The 22,810-nt window shown below is 48.2% G+C and overlaps 1 protein-coding gene across 8 annotated transcripts in view; it reads right to left on the reverse strand.

Moving 5' to 3' along the window:
- Nucleotides 1-22,810, reverse strand: part of MCF2L2 (MCF.2 cell line derived transforming sequence-like 2) — a 312,428-nt gene that overhangs the window by 211,429 nt on the left and 78,189 nt on the right. For all 8 annotated transcript variants that reach the window (XR_012646857.1, XM_075004498.1, XM_075004497.1 and 5 more), the window contains one exon: nt 19,992-20,075. Coding sequence is in view for 7 of the 8 variants with exons in the window: in XM_075004497.1 (XP_074860598.1) it covers nt 19,992-20,075 (84 nt within the window). In the remaining variant the exon portion in view is untranslated. The remainder of the gene's footprint in view (nt 1-19,991; nt 20,076-22,810) is intronic.

The raw sequence follows: 22,810 nt of genomic DNA on the forward strand, positions 1-22,810 counted from the left end.
AAATGCCTAACCTGTCCTGGCTGGAGTAATTATCCATACAGTAACTTTTCAATATACAGTAGGTTCTCAACATTCACTAGGGTACGTTGCTGCGAATCCTCGCGAATGTTGAATTTCGCACATATGAGGAAGCGGCAGACGCCAGTGCTTCCCACCTGGTGTCCTGGCTGAGGGCGCTCCTGCCCAGAGTCCCAGTGAGGCAGTGGCTGCCGGCACTCCCCACCTGGAATTCCAACAAGGCTGCAGCTGCCGGAACTCCCTGCCTGGAGTCCTGGCTGCTGACACTCCTGCCAGGAACTCCAGGGAGGTGGCAGCCACTGGCGCTCCTGGCCCCGGAACCCCGGGCTCATGAACCTGAAGTCTGCGAATGTGGGGACCTTACTGTGTGAGAGAGAGAGAGAGAGAGAGGAGCGAATACATAATATGATTATTTGTTTCCACTGGTGGTGCACAATAACATACGTCAATGCACATACATATCCTGCACATGGATGAACAAAAGTAGAGAAAACACTGCTCCAGACAACATGACTAATGCTTCCTCTCTTCTCCCCAGCTAAATCTCCGAGAATTCTGCATACAAGCAATGTTTCAGTCAAGATCCTTGGCAAAGAGGCAGTTTTGTTGGGACCTTTGAAAACGTTGACCCCTTTTTCCTCACTTCTGATTCACAGGATCTGTTTAGTTACGGATGAAAAAGATCACTTACTGTATTAACTTATGCAGTAGACACTTCCTGCCAGCAAAGAATACAATCCTACAGATATTAAACTGGATGTCTGCCGGACAGCGAGAAAAAGCGATTATTATCAAAACTGCATTGAACTTACTCAGCCTATATGTACGCTTACCGCAGAAGATCAACCACTCAGGTTCAATCTTCCAGGGCATCATTTCGCGCATGCAGGAAACAGCACATTCTGGGATCAACGTCAACCCTGGGACTCCTCGCAAATCACGAGGATTAAGGAAGGTCAACCAGAGGAGCGTTTCCATCGACCTTCTGCCATGAAGACAGCCACCCAAGTCGATGGCTGAAAAGTCAATTTGAGGCACACAATCGGTGTACCTAAAATTGTGTATCAGCCGTTGACCTTCCAGGTGAGTATAGATGTAGCCTTATATAGGCCAGCAACTCCATATTAACCCTGGCTGCCAGTTCCACCACATCTGATCTATCAGTAGTCAGCAGTGAGCTGGAATAAGTCTCCATTCAAAACTAATCAGAAATTTGCCAGCTGCAACCTGCACTGGTCCAGGTGCTGTTCATGAGCTTGCTTGAGAGCCTGACAGTGCTTAGTTGCAGATAGCACCTTCAGTGACATCCTGTGGGCAAGATGCGTAATGTTACTGGAAATCCAACACTCTTCATTGCTTCTGTAGCTTACCGCAAAACCCAGGGTCTCGTGCCACTCCTCCGTCAACCCCCTAACCTGGGTCTTTGTGTACTACCCTCCCCATTCAACCCTGTTTCAGCCCCACAGCTGTTCAACGGTTCATCTACTCCTGAAAAATATTTTGGATTAACACAGAATGGGAATCTGAAGTGCAGTATCTATTCTGGTTGATCTCTGATTGTAGACACTTCCTCATCTGCCCCAGAAAGAGTTTGGGTCAGCTGAGAACCAGTGTGGTGCATGCAGGCCCTCTCAGAGGTCAAGAAAGGCCTGGGCCACTTCCAGCTTTTGAAGCCCCCTAGCTATAATAAAAAATGAAAACCCACAAAAACAAAATATGGCACCAAAAAAAGAGTGAGATGTCATCTGAATATTTTTAACAATGCTTTTCTAGCGTTTAGCTGTGCAAATGCACTAATTACTAAGAGATGTACATAAAAACAAGTTGTGAAACCTATCAAATGACAAAGCATTAACCAGAGCTGAAAAGTGAGGTCTCCTTTGAGCTCGAGTGCAAATCCAAAGTGGACCTCCTGCCCCGCTTCTGATTACCCCTGCATTCAGGGCCAGTCAAGCCAAATTCATCATCTCCTTTCCTCTGCCAGGGCTGCAAGAGACTGAGGAGACAGAGCCAATGTAGCAAAGTCTGTGCTACCGGAAGATTTCTCCACATAAGGGAAATCCAGTTAAACCAACTGCAAAGGTTATGTCTATAGTACACAGAAGATCAACCTGGTGTAAGTCGATCTTCCAGAGTTCAATTTCATGTGCTTGCTAGAGATGCATGAAATAGAACTATCTGGGGTCAGCAGCTGACCTCTGTACTCCTCGATATGGCAAGGAATAAGGGAGGCTGCCAGGAGAGTTTCTCCCATTAACCTCCCTCTGTGAAGACGGCTAGGTAAATCGACTGCCGATAAGTCAATTCTAGCCATGCAACTGCCGTAGCTGGAATTGCACAGCTGCAATTGACTTACCTGCCCAGCACGGACCAAGCCAAAAGGTGCAAAAGCAGAGCTGATGAGGCCCATTGCCTGAAGATGACACCCGTGCCTCTGAAATGGGGAAAAGATACTTCCAAAGGTTATCTCAGGGGAGAGCCGTGTGGCCTAGCAATCTGAGGAGAGGACTAAGGAACTCTGATATGACTGACACCAGCTCTCTGCAACCACCTAACAGCTCTCTGCTTCAATCTCCTTTTCTCTGAAATGGGGAGGAGACCACTTACTGATGCTTACGAATTCTCAGAGGATTAATGGATTCTGCAATACCTGGAGAAAGAGAAAAGCTGAAATCTGCCCTCGGGTCCCCCACTGCCCTGAAATCAGTGAGATTGCACGGGTCGAAGTGAGGGCAGACTTGGGACCAGACAATGCTAAATATGAAGACGACGACAATGGAAAAACACAGCACTCCTGGCATATAATATGACAACTGGCAGAGGAAAGGCATGAGAAGAGGTCTGCCACAGCCTCGCCCAGATCTGAATTGGCAACAGCTTCTGAGGAGATGGATTTCAAGGAAAAATCCTGCTGTCAGTTTATTTAACGAGCTAATGACAGGGGAGGGATGCTCATTACGCACAAGAGCTTGGAAAGTGCTGCCCTGTTTCTGGCAGAGGATTTCCAGCCATCTACAGATGCGGAGACTGTCAATCTTTTTTAAAATCAGCTAGGTCTTGCTGCAGTATTCACTGTGTTCACATTTTTATGCTAATTTCTGCAGCTTCTGAATGGTCCAATGGCAACCCTTCCTGGGGAGGGCTTCTGCAACTGCTGGTGTTAATGGAATTGGTCCTGAAGAAGGAGACACAACCAGAATTCTACTGAGCAGTAGGACCTGCTTATCAGACCAGCTGCCCCAAATCTGAGTGGTATTGCAGCCCAGTGCACCAGCTCACAGTGTAGCTCTCTGACATGAGTCCCAGCCACCCCTCCATCATGATGGGGGGAGGGTTGCCCCACCCAAATTTGAATGGGCAGCATTGCATCCTGGTGGACAGGGTCGCAACATCACACAATTAAATCTATTCCAGAAGGTCCCCTGTTGCTCAGCCAGCAGTCCAGGGACACCGGGCCTCCTTCCACTGCTATCCCTAAGGCCTTACTGCCTGAAGACACTGGGAGGGCTGAAGACATGAATTAAAAACCAACAGCAAACAAAAACCCTGGGCCATTCCCATAGCTACCAGCCCCCCAAGACTGATCTGGAATCTCCAGGAATTACAGAATAATTGTTTAATTAAAGATTACATCATGGGATGAAATCTTCCAGAATATACGCAACCAAAGTTGGCAAGCGTAACTTAAAATTTCTGCTGAAGATCTATTGGCAGAAAGACTGAGCTAGTCTGTGGAATTCCGCCCAAACCAGGGTAAGTACTTTCTATGGATAAGCTGAACAGCACCTCCCAGTACTTCTTTCCAGCACTATTTACACTAGGATGAATCCAGAGTGACTCCACATGGTGTCTAATTCTGTGCAGCAGAAGAGACAGGGAGTATCCTTTAGCCACTTTGGTGCCCTCTGGCTTCTGGGCTGGTCTGATGGCTGACGTGGCCACCCAGCCCACACTAGAGAAGTCCCCAGCTAACCATATCTATGGCAGCAATTACTGCACAGAATCTTTAGTACCACGCTCTTTGGGCCTGCCCTCACCACACCCCCACACTGGAGCTTGAGTGGAGGGACAGCTTGACTCCAGCTGAACCTGCACCTATGGGGCTTCTCCCCTGTCCCTTAGCAAACCTTTATGCCCATGCACTGCTAGAGTGAAGAGAGAACTGTCCTAGGCTGGACAAGCAAAGGGCTAGAGCACAGCTGCGAAGCAACAGCCCACATCAGCGCTCACACTGTTACAGCATTTTTCTCCCCCTTGTAACAAGTGTCACCAGGAATTAAAACAACGAGAAGTCCTGTGCCACCTTATAGACTAACCGATTTATTGGCGCATACGTTTTCATGGGCACAGACCCCCTTTGTCAGATGTCTCATCCGGCACAGGGGGTCTTTGCACACTAAAGCTTATGCTCCAGTAAATCAGTTAGTCTATAAGGTGTTGCAGGACTTGTTGTTTTTGTGGGTGCAGATTAACACGGCCTCCGCTCTGCCAGAAGTTAAACAAATGCTGTGTAGGGTGGAGCTTGGCTCTCTCCACCACCACCATCCTAAAAGCAGACAGGAGCTCTGCCTCTTCTCCCTGCCTAGGGCACACTCAGCAGCTTCCCCTCCTCTGTGCCTGGGGCCCTCAGAGCCCCCTGTTTTGTTTCAAACTCTTCACAACGTGGTGCAGATTGTGCCAGTCCATGGCCCCATCAGCTCACCTGAGCGCCCATGGTACAACTCCACTGGAACTGGGCCCAGCCCCTGTGAAAAGAGGATGAAAACTGAATCCATTTGCCGGCCAGTATTAACAACCCAGGCTAAATAAGCCAAGGGCAGTGTCCCACAGCTCAGCTGAGGCAGAGGGAAGGTCATTGGCCGTGCCTCTTTTGTAAACAAAACAGAACAAATAGGAGCCAGTACCCAGCCGGCTCCCCACTCCCATGCCCAGCCAATCCCCTGGCTAGGGCTGCTGAGGTGCCAGTACTCAGTACTGGGAAGTACAAAAAAGCACTGGTTCTTGGTAAGGAGAAGACAGGGAGTCTTCCTGAAAGGTGTGAGGAGAGGTTGAGAGGAGAGTGGAGCGGGTTGCGCGGCGGACGAAGACAGGGAAGGAGGTTCTAAGGACGGGGGAAGGCAGCACAAATGAGGCATGAAGCCAAGAAAGAGAAAGAGAAAGAGAGCCACAGAACAGCGTGGGCCTCTGAGGAAATCAGGGGGCCACCTCAGCAGGCCTGAGCTGTTGGGACACGACAGGGAGGGAGAATAGTGAGCGTTTGATGTGAAATGACACCCGGAACGGCAGTGAAAGGCTGACAACAATCGGGAGGGAAGCAATGTGTTCTGAGTGCGTCCCACTCACTCTTGGCAGCCCTGTCACACCTGCTCCCAGCTCAGCCTGAATTTCACATGTGCCGCTGAGCTGCACGTGGGCAGGAGCTGCAGCTTCTCACTAGACACCAAGGTGGAGCACGGCTTCAGGCCACCAGGGCATGTGGCTGCTGCTGGAGCCAAGAGGGTAAGGAGAGCTAAAGACAGAACCAGGAAGAGCAGCAGCAGCACAGAAAATGAGGGGGCTCAACGCTAGCCCCAGACTCCTGCAGCCAAACCCCAGATGGCCTCCACGCCTCAGCCCATCAAAGTAACCCCAGGCAGACGTCTGAGCCCCCAACCTCTGCCCAGCAGCGAGACACCAGACAGTTCCCAGGCCCTTATCCTCCAGCGACACCTCAAGCTCCAGACTGCAGCTATCACATCCCCCCACAAGACAGACCCCAGCTCTGCTCCCAGAGAGCACCCACCTTTCCCAGCACTCCCACCCAAACCCCACAGCACTCAGGCACCTCAGCACCTGCCAACACAGCCCATCCACTCAAGCACCACAAAAACCCTTCCAGCAGTCCCAGGATCCCTGACCAGCAACACCTCTTACACCCCTGCCTACCCTAGCTTCATTGCTTCTGAGTTTCAAGCAGCTCTATGTCCAACCCTCACCAGTGCTCTGGACCTCTGAGATGGCCTGAAAACTAACTGTCATGTCATGTCATGTAATCTGCATGTAATGTCACATGTTGCTTGGCAGCTGTTACTACACTTGGAGGAGCGAGAGAGGATGGCTTTAGCAGCAGCACTTGGAATGGACCAGAGGGAGAGGAAGGAAGTGGTTACAGTAACCTAGGTGAGAGACTTGTATAGCTCAGTGGTTAGACCACTGACCCTGTAAACCCAGGTTGTGAGCTCTGTCCTCGAGCCTTCAAGGATCTGGGGAAGGTTAGATTTAAAAAAAAGTGTCACGGATCGTGATAGGTACTGCTGTGAAAGCAGGGGGCTAGACTCAATGACCTCTTGAGGTCCCTTCCAGCTCTATGAGATATTTAAATCTTTCTTTCTTCATCCCCCTTTTACACCTCTGCTCCTAATTCCTCCTGCTCTCCCACTCCATCTCTTTATGCCCGACTCCTCTTTCCTGACTTCTCCCTTTGCGGAGTGGACCAGGAGACAGTGAGGGAGAATGCTCCCTCTAATCCTTTCCATCCATGGCTTCTGGTGTGAAAGGTCGACAATTTATCAAGGCCATACTGATATGGCCATCATTTGGATGCCCCATTCTCTCTAAAAGCAATAAAAATTGGGCATCCAAATTCTCTATGTTGCTCTGAAACCCTTTGCCATCCACCACTGTCATTAGCTATTTTGAACATGCAACTGCAGTATATAGAGCAGAGATAAACATAAATACTCAGCCCAGCCTCTTCAAACACCGGAGCTACTCTCAGGTAAAGGACAAGTTATCCTTGGGGCACCAGTCCACCACATGTTCATCAGACGGAGATCATCATTTCCATTTAGGTTGCTGCCCCATGGGACTTGGCACAGCTGTGAGATCAAAGCCCTACCTGGTGGAGAGCCACCAGGAATAGATGTAGTAACTAATGATACTTAGCGTTTCTCTAGTTATTGGCAATAATATCCTGGCACTTTACAAACATTAACAAATTCCCCTGAGGCAAGTGGGCCTAACTGTTGTAGTTTTATCTGTCCCTTTCTCTGACACACATATTAGCTTTTCCACTACTCAGGTGGTCCCTGGAACCCAGATGACAACTTCAAGAAGACAGCACGGAGAATTAAGAGAGTCAGAGAATCAGCACTTCCACTACTAAGCCCCCAGCTGTGACACCCAACCCTAAGCCAGTGCATTCCCTTCCCTGAGGCTTCCTGGATTCACTTGTACAGAGACTGCTAGGTCTGCTGTATCGTGCTGAATATTTTACCAGACCTGAAGAAGAACTCTGTGCAGCTTGCTCACCAGCAGAAGTGGGTCTAATAAAATATCACCTCGCTAACTCAGTCTCTCTGAATGATGTGGTAATTATCTGGTGGCACATCAAATGGGGACCATAATGTGTGTTTTGCAGCCTTCTCCATATGTGGTGAACAAAGCTCCATCACTCCTCTTCACTACCACTTTGTGGCAGACCCAAGAGACGTCCTTCAGACAGACATACTAGCTTTCTGTCTCTCCAGCTCACCTCAGGTCATGGGTGATACCACAAAACAGATGGTTTCCAGACTTCAGTATCCAACTATCGTGTCAAACAAGACCTCTGCAATCAATTCCAAATAGCACGAGTCTTTTTATTCAAGAGTTATTATTCAGTTTGTGCTTCAGTTACAGGGACACAATTTAAAAAAAAAATCCTAGATATGATTCTCCCCTACACTACCTATAAATTTGGGGCTACACCTGGCCTGACAATGTCCTTTTAAGATTCTGAATTCATGTCACCAAATGGGGCACTTTCAGATCTGGCAAGTAGAAGTCTCTGCATAAGGCAACAAGCAAACAGCTACGATATAAAAATATATATCCCAACACAGCTCTAGCCGGTTTTCTCTCCGCTCCCCACAAAATCATAGGCTAAAGATGAAGAAGAAAGTAAACAAACCTGCTTTGCATTAGCAAGCTCCCTCTATTTTAATTAAGACCTGCTCCTTCTTGAATGGAAATTGAACCGAATGTTGCCCTTGACTTCAATGGAAGCAGACTGAGCCCTTACCTATGTCTGATAAGAAAATGGAACTCTACTAATAAACTTTGTGACACTCTATGTAGCTCGTGATTTAGCAACAGGCTTAGTTATTGTGAGATATGGGTTCTTCACTAACAGAATAATTACAAATAATTACAAGACATGAAGCAGCAGATCAAACAGGCGGAGGGCAACAACGGTCTTTTGTTTTAGCAGTGTATTTGCCCAGCATGTTTTTAATACATCTGCAGTCGGGAACAGCATCTTGCCAATGGTTCTCCACTCTAATGCAAACCTGCTTTGGCCTAGGAATAGCCAGCATTTTTGCACCACCAAACTTTATATAATCTGTCCTTCTTAATCAGTGGAACAAATGCAGCACTCTCATAATCTACTGCACAAAAGTGCCCATTTATTATCATCTGTCTCATGTCTGCTGCAGTCACATAATGAACACATTGTTTTTGAAAGGAGGACATGGAGGGTAGTGGCTTACAATAAGGAATACTGCCATGCAAACTTGTGCTTCCATCAGACCTCACAAATTAAGTCTAGTCGGCTCAAGCTCTGGGATAGGAGACCACCAAGGCATAATTACTTAGTGAAGGAGGTAGAGTAAGTGCTTTGTTAGGTGGCACTCGTCTTTGAGCCAATGCCCTGTAGTATTGTCTGCAGCCTGCTTCCATATTGCCAAGTCCCTGACAGTGGTTGGGGAAATCCTCTCTTCCTGCCACAGGACACATGAGCTTATTAGCCTGGCAGCCAAGAAGCACTACAGCATCAGTTTCCTGCAATAGCCTCCTTCTCATTCACAACAGGGAAGGGCTTGTCTAAATGGGGTCTTAGTCCATACTACAGAGGTGCAAATTCTAGTGTGCGCCAATCTGTTGCACACTAATTGGCCAACATGGACCCTGCTGACGCACTCAGTGTACCGTTGTGCACGTCAAAAGCTTTCCTATTTGCAATGGGACTATATTAACACGTACTAAGGAATGCTTTGTGTGTGCCAGCATGGTGTACAGGAGCCTGGTATCGTGCAACAGGCCAGCATGCACTAGAATTTACAGCCTGCTGGTGTGAGCTGATGCATTCTGCAGTGAAATCCTCAATCCTGAATCTCCTGTGCCAGGTAATCAACACAAAACCCTCTTGTGAGACCACAGGTAACTGCTGTCATCTGTTCCGAATCCAGAAGAGAGCCAGGTCCCACAAGGGGAGAGTGCATGTCAGAGTCATATTGAGAATGGGAGAGACTGGGGGAATTATCCGCACTGACAAGGCTCAGCAAAAGCACAGTGAGCAGGTGAATGTCACAAAGGGGTAGGTCATAGCAGATAACAGAAAGTAAGAGTGTTGGTTTCCGGGTCATCAACAGCCATGGGCTCAGCGCCCATTGGTGTACGACACCTCCCTCACTATTTCCTTCCATCTTTCCCTGTCCAGTGCAGAGCAGCTTAGTTTCTGTAGACCAGCTCTGCACCAATCTACTATATCATCTATCCATTCTCTGTGGAGTCTGCCTCTCCTATTCGAACTGTCCATTATGCCGAATACCAGGATTGTGACTTTTCGCTTGCCGTTCATTCTGCAGATATGCCCGAGTAGCTGTAGCTTCTGTTTCATAACCTTCTGCAGCAGGTTCTTTCGGCTGTATCTTCCTATATAATTCCTCGTTGGTGACCTTCTGCATCCATCCTATTCTCAGAATCTTTCTATGACAACTCCACTCAAATGCCAATATCCTTCTCTTCAAATCTTTCATTATCATCCATGGCTCACATCTGTACAACACGCTGCTGAATACACACGTTTTCAAGATGCTCAGCTTTGTTCCTAAGCTAATCGCTTTGCTTTTCCAGATCTTATCCATCACCTTCGAACTCGCTCTTGCTTTTGCTATTCTAGTCGCTATTTCCTTCTTCCAGTCTAGATCTTATATCACGTTGCTCCCTGGATACATGAACTTCTCTACATTCACTAGTTCGATCCCATCTACATTGATCCTCCTTCCTGTTTCCTTGTCTCCAAATACCATTGTTTTTATCAGTATACATAATAAGTCCATACCACTTCCCTTCCTCATTTAGCAATCGCACCATTCTCGCTAGCTTCTCTTCATCTTCCTCAGTGAGAACTATATCATCCGTGAACTTCAAGTTGTTAATTCTTACCCTGTGCACCGATATTCCTTCTACCTCTTCCTTGATCTTGCCCATTCACCTCTCTAGACACATGATGAAGATACTTGGCGATATCGGATCTCCCTGTCTCATACCTCTATTCGTTCTAAATCAACTTCCCAACTCTCTGCACATTCTCACCACTGCCTCTGCATTGTTGTTGATACCCTTCAACACCCATATCAGTCTGCTCTCCACTCCATAGGATTCCAACACTGACCAAGCCACTTTCCGATCTATGCTGTCAAATGCCTTCTGAAAATTGACAACACAATTGTAAATGTTCTTGTTCTTCCATCAAGCTTTCTTCATTATCGATGTTAGTGCCAATATCTGCTGTATGGTACTTCTGTCTTTCCTGAATCCCTCTGGCTCATCCAATAGATGTTTTTCTATTTGCGATCTCAGTCTCTCTGTCAGTATCACCAGCAACACATTGCCTAGATGACTGTTAGGGCAATCGTTCTGTAGTTCTTGCACCCCAACGTGCTTTCCTTCTTGTGTATTATCACTAGCACAGATCTTGTCCATTCCATAGGTGCCTTCCTTTCCACCATATATTACATAGTTGGTGTATTTCCTGAATCAGACTTTCTCCACTGTATTTGATTATCTCCAGTGCTCTGCTCCAGTATTGGTACTTTCCTATTCAAGGTGCACCCGACCTTTAGAGCCAAATGCTGAAGCCTAAGTAATGCACAGTCAAAAAGCTGACATTATACCACATATGTGGTCTACAACTCTGATTCACCCAAACTTCAGCTGGCCAGATGACACACTGTTACCCTGCAGACCAAGCGTACTGTGGGTTGTCACGAGCACACAGAAAACCTCTGTAAGGAAACTGGTAGGACTTTTTTTTTTTTTTTTTTTGCAAGAAATGCAAGACTGCAACTATTGAAGATCTGACACCAATGCGAAGTTGATGGAAGAATCTGGTGGAGGTGGGCAACAGGTGTACCCCTAGTTTGCGGAAGCTAACATGCAGCCCCACCCCTTCTTCACCAACCAGAGCCCAGCCCCCACTGTGGCTGCTCGCTCCTACCCAGTGTACCCAGCCCCCCATTCCTGCGACTACTAGCCCTGCCCCAGGCTAGCACCTTCAGCATGATCCATTGACCCAGGAGTGGCAGACAGTGAGGCCCCACCTCCCCACCCCAGCCCCAGAGCATGTCTCCAGCCTCTCTCAGTCCCTGAGACCCCAGGTGGCATGGTTCCAGCCTCTCAAGCCATGCTGCCCAGCAAGGCCCCCTGCTTCTGAATGCCTCCTCCATCCCCAATGATAGGCAGACAGTGTGGCCAGAGCAGCACCAGCACTGCAAGGGCAGGTGGCATGCATGGCCTCCAGCCCCTGGAAGGGAACACCAGGCAGGAGGGCTCCTGGAGGCGGTGCATGGGTGGGGACTCCTCAGGCAGGTTGGGACAGCTCCAGCCACAGAGGTGGCTTATCTATGCCACCAGAAGAACCCGTTCTGTTGGCATCAGTAGTGTCCACGCCATTGGTTCTCAACCTGTGGACCACCTGCAGCTCATGCAGTCCACTATGGTAAACAGGCTGAGAAGCAACCCCGGTCTACCCTGAAGAAACACAGCAGTGCAGTTGCACCCCTGTGATATTTTAAGTGTGGACATACACTAAGGGAATAGAAGCCTTAGAAATACAATAGATGAACAGGGAGTGATGGCCCTGATGGGATGACCGAATTAATTTTGCGGGAGTGAGACTTGTATTTCAAGATGCCACTTCTGACCACAAATCAAAAGCAGAAGCCCTAAAACAGCATGTGCAAGGTTGCTCCTGCTGAACTGCATGCCTTTGTTTGTGCTTGTGTCATCACTAATGGCTGCTGCCTAGAAAGAGGAGAAAGCCATACCTTTGCTGATCGAAATCACCGGAGACCCTCTGACTCAGAGATAGGACAATTCATGTATCTGACCCATAAGGCTTGAGACTACTGCAGGTAATAAAGAGAATATCTTAGTACAAGAGACAACAGTCTGCAATGTTGGGGTAAGTCTGAATTCTTTCCTTACTGATGGCTATTCAGCCATGGACTTGGTACGCCACAGTATCTGGAAGCAGGAAATACTATAAACCTCAGGAGTTTTCCAGTTTGAAAGCAGCCAAACACTGAACCCTTTGTGGTTCCCCTGTCCCTAATGAAAAGCAGCACACTGGTAGGAAACGTGGGTGGAACGGCTCAAAAACCAAATGAGCACACTGTGACCTAAGTGAGAATTACTTTAGCAGCAGCTTGAAGGGGAAGAGCTCTGAGATCTGTTTTCACTGGATGAGGAACAATCCCTCAGAGGGATGAAAAGCAGGATTGCACTTATGTAGAGAAATGGACCTTTGAAAATCTGGCCCCTGTTATCTAAGTGAGTATATGTGGATTTTAGAGCCTGGCTCTGAGCAGCCAGGTTTAAAAACATGAGTGTTCAAACCCTTCCAAAGAAAACATGCAAGCTATGAACCAGGCATAAACTGGTGTCCGTATGAATCTTCAGAGTTCTGTTAACAACAGCTGGAGCAGTGCGAAGTCCCCAGTTTGACTCATTGTGGTGCTGACTCTAGAATTTCATGAGGATAGTTGATAAGCCATCTTCAAATTGACACTTTTCTGACATTTTATTATGATCATGCAGGAAAGCTTCCTCCTAACCTCATGTTGTTATTGTGTTTGTGGTGAACGTTCACACATTGATTGAAGAATTGGTATGGTTTACTTTTAACAGTGTCATTCTTTCTCCAAAATGTCCATTCGTTATCAGCAATGTAACTCAAACAAAGAGAAAAAGAAAACCAGAAAAAACTCAATGACTCACAACACTCTGGCTTAAAAATCCTTCCCACTATCTCTTGCTTCCAAGAGAGAAGGAATGAAGTTGAATCTTAGAATTAATTTCTGTTGAGGTTATGGAAAAAGACACTGCTTGATCTGATTGGTCTAAGTGGGTAAGAAATATTTGAAATATATTCTTCCTCTATTCACCCTTGACATTTTTACTGTGTATTTAATATTGTTAAATAGATCTGGGAATGCCTCTCCCTTCTTGTTTAGCACACTATTTCCTGGGGAACACACACTATCTGCTGAATAAAGCAGCTCCTCCCAACCCTTTCCCCTCCTCTTTGTCTCAAACTCAGCGGTATAACAGCATTTTTAAGCCCCAGCCTCACATTTTACAAGACTGGAGGCTGGAAGAGCATTCACAAGGCACTGAAATCGGAACAGATGCACTGTAGTTTATGTGGAATTACTGGTGCTGGAAAACATTACATCACAGCTTTAAAACAACGTAGTTTTAAATAGCTTGTTCACTTGACATACCAGAGAAAAACTGAGTGCCCCATACAGGAAATGAACTTGGGAAGAGGTTTGTCGTTTCTTTAGGCACAGTTAGAAAGCAATAAGGAAAAACAAAATTTAGCCCAGTTCTGTTTTTATCACAATCATAGGCAAAAAGGGTCAGGGATAGCTCAGTGGGTTGAGCATTGACCTCCTAAATCCAGGGCTGTGAGCGTGATCCTTAAGGAGGCCTTTTAGGGGTCTGAGGAAAATAGATTAATTTAAAAAAAAAAATCTATCACGGATGGTGCTTTGTTCTGCTAAGATGGCAGGGGACTGGACTCAATGACCTGCCGAAGTCCCCTCCAGCTCTATGAGATGTGTACCTCCATGTATCTTAATTTTAAAACTCTCAGCAAGTCCAGCAGGAAAAGGAGCTTTCCCACCTTCTCTGTTTTTGACACTGGGAACAAATTTAATGCCTCTCCCAATAAGGCAAATTTAGTACTTGCACAAGCGGCCAGGTTAGTAGCCCTGGAGAAAGCCTTTCCATGAAAGGAGTCCCTGACTTCACCGCAGTGCAGCTCACATTTTAGTTTTGAGATTCTCTGCACACTTCCCCTCCTATTCCAACCATCTGCCCTCCCATCCCTGATCTTACAACATTTGCATTTTGTGTGGTTAGCAGCTGGCAGCAAAGAACAGGTAGCTTTACAGAGCAGACTTTGGATAACTTAAAGCAGCGGTTACAAAGCGCAGGGGCAGCACATGCAGCTGTCTGGTCAGCTTTCCCGTCACCTTCTACTGCCCCCTGTCGTTACACTAGGGGAACTGCACCATGGCCACTTGAGCCCGTGTAAGGGATGGGCAGCCAAAGAGATTTTGAGTTGCTCAGGCTGTGCCATGTAGCATGTGTGGCCGGCACAGCTGAGCCTGTGCAGGTTTGATCCCCAGCACCGCTCCCTGCTGCAGATGGAGAATGGACACCATGGAGGCTCATGAATGATTAAATGGTTCTGAACGGCACAAAGAGCCGCGTGTGTCCTGCAGGCCAGGGGTTGTCCCTTGCCTCACCAAATACTACCAGTGTAGTTGCCATAGAGCGGCACCAGCCTTTCCCCTGAGCTGCTGAACGAACAGCAGCTGGCAGAATTGACACCGTCTCAGCACCTCCACTGCCACTCTCGGCCTTGCCCCCAAAGGGTGCAGGGCACTGCAGAGCTGAGATCAGCCGCCTACCCACTGCACAGGAGCGGCTTGCCAAACCCATTGCTCTGCGCCTACGAAGCAGTTGCTGATTAGTGGGTGGGAGAGCTGTGTGTGTTCACTGTTCCCATGGCTGTGCCAGTGTTTGTCGGCTCCGCTGATGCTGCAGTAGCAGACAAGATGGTAATTGGAGCAACGGCAGTCGCACCAGTGTGTGGGCGTGAACGCTTGTGCACAGACACAGGCACTTTTATGGGGGATAAGAGGGTAGGACTCCTCCTGGATCTGGTTTGCCAGAAGCTGGGAGTAGGGAACAGAGGCAGCATCACGATGATTGCCTGTTCCCTTCATTCCCTCTGAAGCATCTGGCATTGGCCATTGTGAGAAGACAAGGTACCGGGCTAGATGGACCATTGCCTGACCCGTTAGGCTGCTTGTATGGACATGTGTGGTGTAGTTTGTTGGGCACGATAAGAGGCATCAGAAGTGCTGGCAACACCAGAACGAGCTAATGCAGAAGAGGCACTAAGCAGCCGGTTCAGTCTCCACCCAGTCCTTGGCCTTCCTGCAGAGACTGAAGAGCTTTCAACTGTGGTTGTGGGATGAACCCTGGGAGCCAGCCAGAAACCGCTCAGCTCAGTTCACAGCCACTACGGCAAACCCGTAGACAGGGGCAACTTTGAATCACTGCAGGCTTGGATTTGAACTGGGAGCCCAGAGATGAAAGGCTCAGAGGTGGGGATGGGCACTTGGTGGTCTCCACCCCTCTGAATCAGCTGGTTCCCCATGGAGATGAGATTAACCATCACTCAATGACATCATTCAAACCGTGAGAAAAAGGCTAAGTCTGGAGCACAGAGAATAGTTTAAAAAGCTGCGAAGGCAGAGTCACCACAGCCAGCTCCCAACACCCCAGACTGTCCGTCACGCCCAGGCTGCTTCTCACATCACCATGCAGCATTGCACATTACACACTGAAACAGGTCACCGCAGGGACGCGGAGACCAAACCAGTTTATAATTACAGAGCCGGGTTCATGGTAGCGCTGCCAGCTTTCTGACTGCACAAATGGAACAGCCTTGCCCCACCCTTCTGAAACCTCACCACCTGCTCGCTCCATCCCCTACCCCACCCCACTTGCTTTCAATTTCACCACCCGGGGAAAGGAAGTGAGGTGCAGGAGGGGGTAAGGTCTAAAGCTAGGGGTGCAGGCTCAAGAGTGGGGCCAGAAATTAGAGGTTCAGAATGCAGGAGAGGGCTCTGGGCTGGGGCAGGAGGTTAGGACGCAGGCTCTGGAGAGGGGCAGGGATGGGGTGTTTGTGGCATAGGAGGGACCTCTGGGCTGACAGGTGGAGCCGAAGCTCTCCCATGCATAGGATGAAGTGGGGGGCCACTGCTCCAGGCCCTGTGCTTTTGGGGGCCCTGTGGTGGCTGCCCCAGCTGTCCTATGGATGGGAGGGGGGAGGGTAACCTGAGGCAGGATGCAGCAGCAGCAGCAAAGGGTTCTCTCTCCTTGGCCCCCCGGCACTTGCCATGCGAGCAGCAGCCTGCTCCACTCAGCCCCATCCTCCCAGCCCCCCAAACTCCCTTCTCGGTGACCAGCACGAATCAGCCTTCACTCCCCAGTACCTGCTCCCCCTCACACCGCCCGCTTGGTGAGTGCAGGGGAGGGATCAAGGGGAGGTGACCCCCTGCTGCGGCAGCTGCCTGCCCCTGCACCCTGCCCCAGGTAATCCCCAGGCTTGTTGGTTGGGGAGGAGATAAAGGAATGGGGTGGGGGCAGGTGAACCTGGGGAAGGGCCTGCAGTGTAGGGGAGTTGCCCTGGGCCCCACACCTGTGGCATTGGGGGTGGGGGGGATGGCCCCTGACCCCGTCCACATCGGGACACGTCTGGGTTGAGCCAAGAGGTTGGGCATGTGTTGGAGGGAGGTGGCTCTGGATGAGGCAGGGGAGTGGAGTGAGGGAGGAGGTCCTGGATCTGCGATGGGAGGGTGAAAGTTCATGAGTGGGGCCAGGGTGAGTTGAGGATACAGGAGCGGGCTCTGGGCACAGGTGTGGGAGGGGAGTGCAGGCTCCAGGAAGGCGTTTGGATGTGGGAAAGGACTCAGGGCTGGGGCCAAGGGTGCTGGATGAGGTTTGGGGGTGGAGGCTCTGGGAGCAAGTTGGGTGTGGGAGGGGCCTCCAGGCTGCAGCAGGAGGTTGGGGTGCAGGATGCAGGCTCTGGGCCATGTTTACCTCAGGGTGCTCGCCCGACTCAGCAACATGTCCCTCAGCACCTAAGTACAGGGGCAGCCAAGCAGCTCTGCATGCAAACACAGCCCCCGCCGGCTGTGGTTCCCAGCCATACGTAGCTGCAGAAGCACACAGAGGCCCCTGGCCACCCCTGAGCCTCAGAGCTGGATGGACACGTTGCCACTTCAATGAACTATGAGACTGCCAGCCCCAGACAACTGGACTTTAAATGGCCTGGCCAGCGATGCTGACCACAGCCACCAGCATCCCTTTGGATCAGACATTTCAGTCTAAAACTGGGTGCCTGCCAGCCCTCGACCATGGATACCTGGCTTTCCCTGTCCTCAAAGCAGACAGACAAACTGACTGCTCCCCAGCACCATATCACTGCCAGATGGAGAGTGAGGACTACAGCCAGCCAGTTGCTCTTTGATGAACAGAGCTCTCCTTCAACCTGCACTGGGGACCTCTGCGTGGCTCTGTTCCATCCTTAGGTTCCATCCAAGAGCTGACCGGGAGGGTGGCTTTAGCCCCTGCATATCTGCCCTTGGGTGTGGAAAGAAGGGAGCACAGAAAGTCCCTTAAACTAGAGGACTTGGGGCAGAGGTTTTGGGGACGGGTTACAGGACCCCACACTGCTCCCCCTTCACTGTAATTACCTGCGGAGGGAGCTCTTGGACCCTTTTGTCGATTGACAACTCCAGAGAGGTCACCTAGCGCCACCACTGGGAGGAAAGGGCAAGGATGCTGTTGCCTCACTGGCTGTCTTCCTGATCGTCACTCAAGCAGGGAAACCGAACCCCCCACGCAGGGATGTCCATGGCACACTACCCGCAACCTCACCACCACAGATAGCAGCAAAAGAGATGCCTGGAGCTCCACCTCAGAGGAGAATATAGGGCTAGGCACAAAAGGGTGGCAGCATTTGAAGAATGTGCCTGAGTCAAGATTTATCCTCACGCAACCACCCACCTCCTTGGAACATCCTGGGAAGTTACCCAGAGAATACCAGGGAGTCCTGGCTCTAAGCAGTCCTGAGATACAGCACCATAATGGCATGAGAGTCTCAAGTTATCTGGTTGCAATACATTAACCTGTTGCCAAATTCATCTACACTGAAGAATGCAAAATTTCTGCAACCTGCATTTCCCACTTGTGCCTTAGCTGTGTTCCTCTTGTCATGGGGTTTTAACTCAGTTGCTGTAACTGCAGATTATTAAAAGATTTTTAAAAAATCCCATTGACTTCATTATCACCCTCATTTTACAAATAGGAAAACTGAGCCTCAAATACATTGATTAACATATCCAAAGTTATCCAGCTAAGATTCCCAATTCTAAAACCCAGCAAACCCACTAGACTTGCTAGACGCGTTGTTTAGAGCTGCCTGATGCAGCAAGGTGCTGAGTTGGGCTGGCTGGAGAACAAGAATTACAGTTTGTGAATACTTCCACCTTTTGGTGTTTGTTTTCATTCTGCATTGGAGCAAAACCAAGATCTTATAAAATTCTGCATAAAACCCCCAGAAAGACACCCACTCCAGAATAGCCCGCGGCTGAAGTATTCACCAAATTTCTGACAAATTGCGTCTGAAGAAGTGGGTCTTTGCCCACAAAAGCTTATGCTCCAATAAATCTGTTAGTCTATAAGGTGCCACAGGACTTCTTTTTGTTTTCACCAAACTTCTATTCCATGTGCACCTCACTGGCCCAAAACATATTTCCTACATCTCTGCTCTGAGTCAAACAGAGCTTCAAGGTAATTCTTAGTCTCCTACATCAATGACCTAGCCACTGTGCTGATATAGACTTCTCTCAGATGCATTTTGACCATAAATTCCATCCTGGACCACTGAAATCAAACCATTTTTTGTAACACATTTCAGTTTTGACAAACAGGCATTTCCAACAGAAAGAATTGTGTCAAGAAATTCCCATGCCCATTCATGTTGAGCGCCCTAAGCTCCACTCCCCTTACTAGAATTACTCAGCACCTTGCAGCACAAGGCCCTAAACTTTCCTGAGTCTCAATTCAGTAAACCAGAAGTCGTGGCATTTCCCTACTATGAGTGAAAGGCAGTTCTGAATCAGGAGAACACTCATCATTCACAGTGATAAGCGCACCTGCCAAAGGACGACCAGCATGAACAGAACTGGATGACACCTACGAAGAACATTTGTTTGAACAAAAGACACAAAATTTGCTGTCCTTCATAATGGTGAATATTGGTTGGGAGAAAAAGTGCCTTAAATCTGAGAGTCTTAAAGTTATGAGTGAGTTAAACCTCAGGTACTGAAGTAAAATACCCATTGTATCAATGCAATTGAGGTAAAATGACTTAACAAAGATTGTCCCACAGTCCACAGCATAGACAATTCTAGAATCCATACCATAATTCTTAGTTCACTTACAGACCCAAAATATTGATGCTAAAGTTGTTGGTTACATAACTAAGTAAACATTACAGACCAGCTAGCTCTGAGTCAGGATTCACATCCTTTTGATGTGCCTGTGTCATACAAAACTTAAGGAGCAATATAAGAAATACACAATAATCATAACATTTGAAAAGACGATAGTCTAGCACTAACAGTGAGAAGTCCTGTGGCACCTTATACACTAACAGATTTATTGAAGCGTAAGCTTTTGTGGGCAAAGACTTGAGTCTTGTGCTAGAAGTGAATCACTCCTAAAAGCAAAAGCAATTAGGAGATGGACATACTAAGCTCCCAAACAAACCAAATATGCCATGTGAAATGGATACACACCTCTTGAATTTCTTACTTTCTAAATCTAATCAATACCTAAACAGATTTTGGGTGCGAGGGGTGTGCAGGGGGACTTGCCTGAAAAATGAGAACTATGAGATGGTGTTTATCAATTCCAGCTGCTACCAAAGTTTAATATTAACCATTCTGTCCCTGCAGAATACCAAAAGGCTTGTTGCAACTGCAATGCAGAGCAGGGAGGATGAGGAACAGCCAATGTGGCAAACCTCAGCATGTTTCCAAATGAATCCAGAAATGCAATTTAAATTCAGTCCTTACCTGACAGGATGGCAAATTGCCTGTGCAGCTGCTCGATTATATCCACTGCAACCAGCGGCCTTATCTCCTGCTGCATGATTTCATCTGTGCAAGTGAAAAGAGAAACCCTTACTGAATTAACAAGACCCTTCACTAGAGCTTCATTAGAACCCAGCAAGACAAAGGATACGCTCAGTGCTAAAGAGCCTGACATGACCATTGGCTCAAATGCTATCATATGACTCTTCACAGTGGAGAAGCTTATGATATTTACAGCAAGTCCCATCTCCAAACCCACTATTTTATCTATTGTCCTGTGTTTGCAGAAAGCACTTTTCATCAAGTGACTCCAATAGATTGAGCAGAGCTGGTCACAAGCATACTCAAGACACAGGCCTCTCTTTGCAACTTCAAGTTCCATATAAAGCTGCTGCATCTGGGCTCCCAGATAAAGCAGCTTTTCATTCCTTTGACAAAGTGATGGCTATTTTAGATACAGGACCATGTGCCAGCCCCCTTTCCTTTGCACATCACAGAAGGGCTTTCTGAGTGACCAGCTCCACACCCTGCCCAACTTGTTTTGCCGATGCTTTTCTTTTCTTTTTTTTTTTCAAAAATGCAAGCAAAAGGACGAAATAAGAAACCATGGGGCTTTCTTCTCATCAAAACAAAGTCTGTTCTTTTGAAGTAAAGATACAAAAACAGCTAAAGAGAGCAAGGCAAGGATGCAACTAGCTGTGGATTCTAACTGGATGCATTTGGTGATCAGGAATCAGAACCTTACACTGAACTAGTTAGAATGGTGTCTCCCAAATGTTGTTCCATGGAACCCAAGTGAAAATAAGGGTTCCACAAGAAAATTCTATTACAATAACATTTTATGATTTAAAAACAATAATTAATATTTAAGCATTTATTAATTGTATTAAAAAATTCTAGCTACGCCAGTTCAGCTAGCTAAACCACCCTATTCAATCTTGCAGCCCACTGAGACGGAGGGCCAGTCATGTAGCCCACTCACTAGGCCTAGGCTGTCCATCACTGCTCTACTTCCTAGAGGTCTCACCTAAAAGCAGGGCCCCTGACACATCCTGAGAGACGATCCCTTCCCCAAAGATCTTACAACGTACACAGACAAGACAGAGGGTTGGACAGTAAACAGAGGGGTGAAGTGTCTCGCTCAAGGTCACAGAGCTGGAAAGCAAACCCAGGTCTCTTCCTCTGTCAGCAGGCAGGATTTTTCCTTCAGGATGCTGGCTGAGGCACCCTGTACCATCGACTCACCCTGTGGCCTGAAGCGGCCTTCACTCTGTGCCCCACATCCCCTGGTAGTATCGCAGCACAGTGTCCTGCCCCAAGTGGTTTGTGGCTTTTCTTAAACCTGGAGTTTAGCAGTAGGGATAGCTCTGTGGAAGCTGGGTCTGTCCTACTGAATTGAGGAAGGGTGGGAACTGGCAAGGTGGCCTCTCTCTTCCATCAAAACAGATTTCCCCTTGGCTTGGGGTTTAAGTCGCTTTTCAGCTCTGGCTCTAGACGACCTTGTCATTGTCAAGTGAAAGGAAATTACTCCTGCTCAGTATTGCCAAAAGCCTAGCCTGAGGGCCTCGTTTGGAACTCCAGCCCAGTGTAGGAACCAAAGGAGTACGGCCAGTCTCACCTGGCATAAATTAGAGCCACTTGAGACCATCATGACTGATGCCTACTTGCCACAGTCCACCCCCCCACGAGGGGACATCCCAGAAGCTGGACCCATGGCTGCCATGGAGGGCGGCGTAGATTCATTAAATCAGAACGAAACACCCTGGAGAATCCTTCCATACTACCCAGGAAATCTGCAGTGTCCAGCAGTGCTGACTGCACATTTCTTTTGGGCTCCTGAAGCTTTGTAAAAGAGGAGAGACCAGTGTGAGCTGCGTTCCCTGGTTAGTGTTCTAGTGAAAGTTGCTGGGATGAGAAAAATGACTCCTGAATCTCTCCTCTCTCTGTCACCCTCACAATTATATCTCATGAGGCTCCCCCAGGGAACAGGCTTTCAATTAGACGTTAACTGTCTCAAAGAGTCCAAAGGCTGCACGGGAAGACAAATGAACTGAACTTCTGAGTTGATCCCCACCAGGCAAGGAGCAAGCACAGAGGAGCACAGCAAAATGGCCACCACATGCCCTGGTGTACCTGCTTACAAGGCAGTTGTGGAAGCAGCACCCTCCACCAGAAAGAAAGTCCTGGAGGTTGCTGCCCATTTTTAACCACTACTTTGAAACCAGAGCACCCTGCTGCAAGCAGAAGGAGGGAATAATACAGTGGTTTAAGCATTGGCCCTGTAAGCCCAGTGTTGTGAGCTCAATCCTTGAGGATGCTATTTAGGGATGTGGGGCAAATAGATTATAAGAAAATCTGCCACAGATGGTAATAAGTCCTGCAGTGAAAACAGGGGACTAGACTCCATGACTCTCCAGGTCCCTTCCAGCTCTGAGGTATGCCTGTCACTACCACAACGGAGAAGAGTACTTGCTAGTTCCCAGAAACCCACTATTGTACTCTAGAAGAGTCCCCATAGCTTTGCAGCAAGTGTGATACCTTCTAAGCACATGTGTTGTGGTTAGTCACTGCCCCACCAAAACCAGTCAACACCCTGGATGGCAGAGAAATTGGACTTTCTTTTTGTTCCAGCAAACTCATCCAGAGGCGGTTGTTTTACATACAGAACTAGTCACCAGTACTGTGAGGGGCTGATTGATCCCATGCTTTCTTCCTGCTTTTACTGTATGCCCCTTCCCAGCTTGCACTATGCTGAGCAATTGAGACTCACAATGCAACAGTATAGAAGTGCCCCCATATTC

The sequence above is a fragment of the Carettochelys insculpta genome, chromosome 10 (assembly GCF_033958435.1).
Source record: "Carettochelys insculpta isolate YL-2023 chromosome 10, ASM3395843v1, whole genome shotgun sequence".
Classification (NCBI taxonomy): domain Eukaryota; kingdom Metazoa; phylum Chordata; order Testudines; family Carettochelyidae; genus Carettochelys; species Carettochelys insculpta.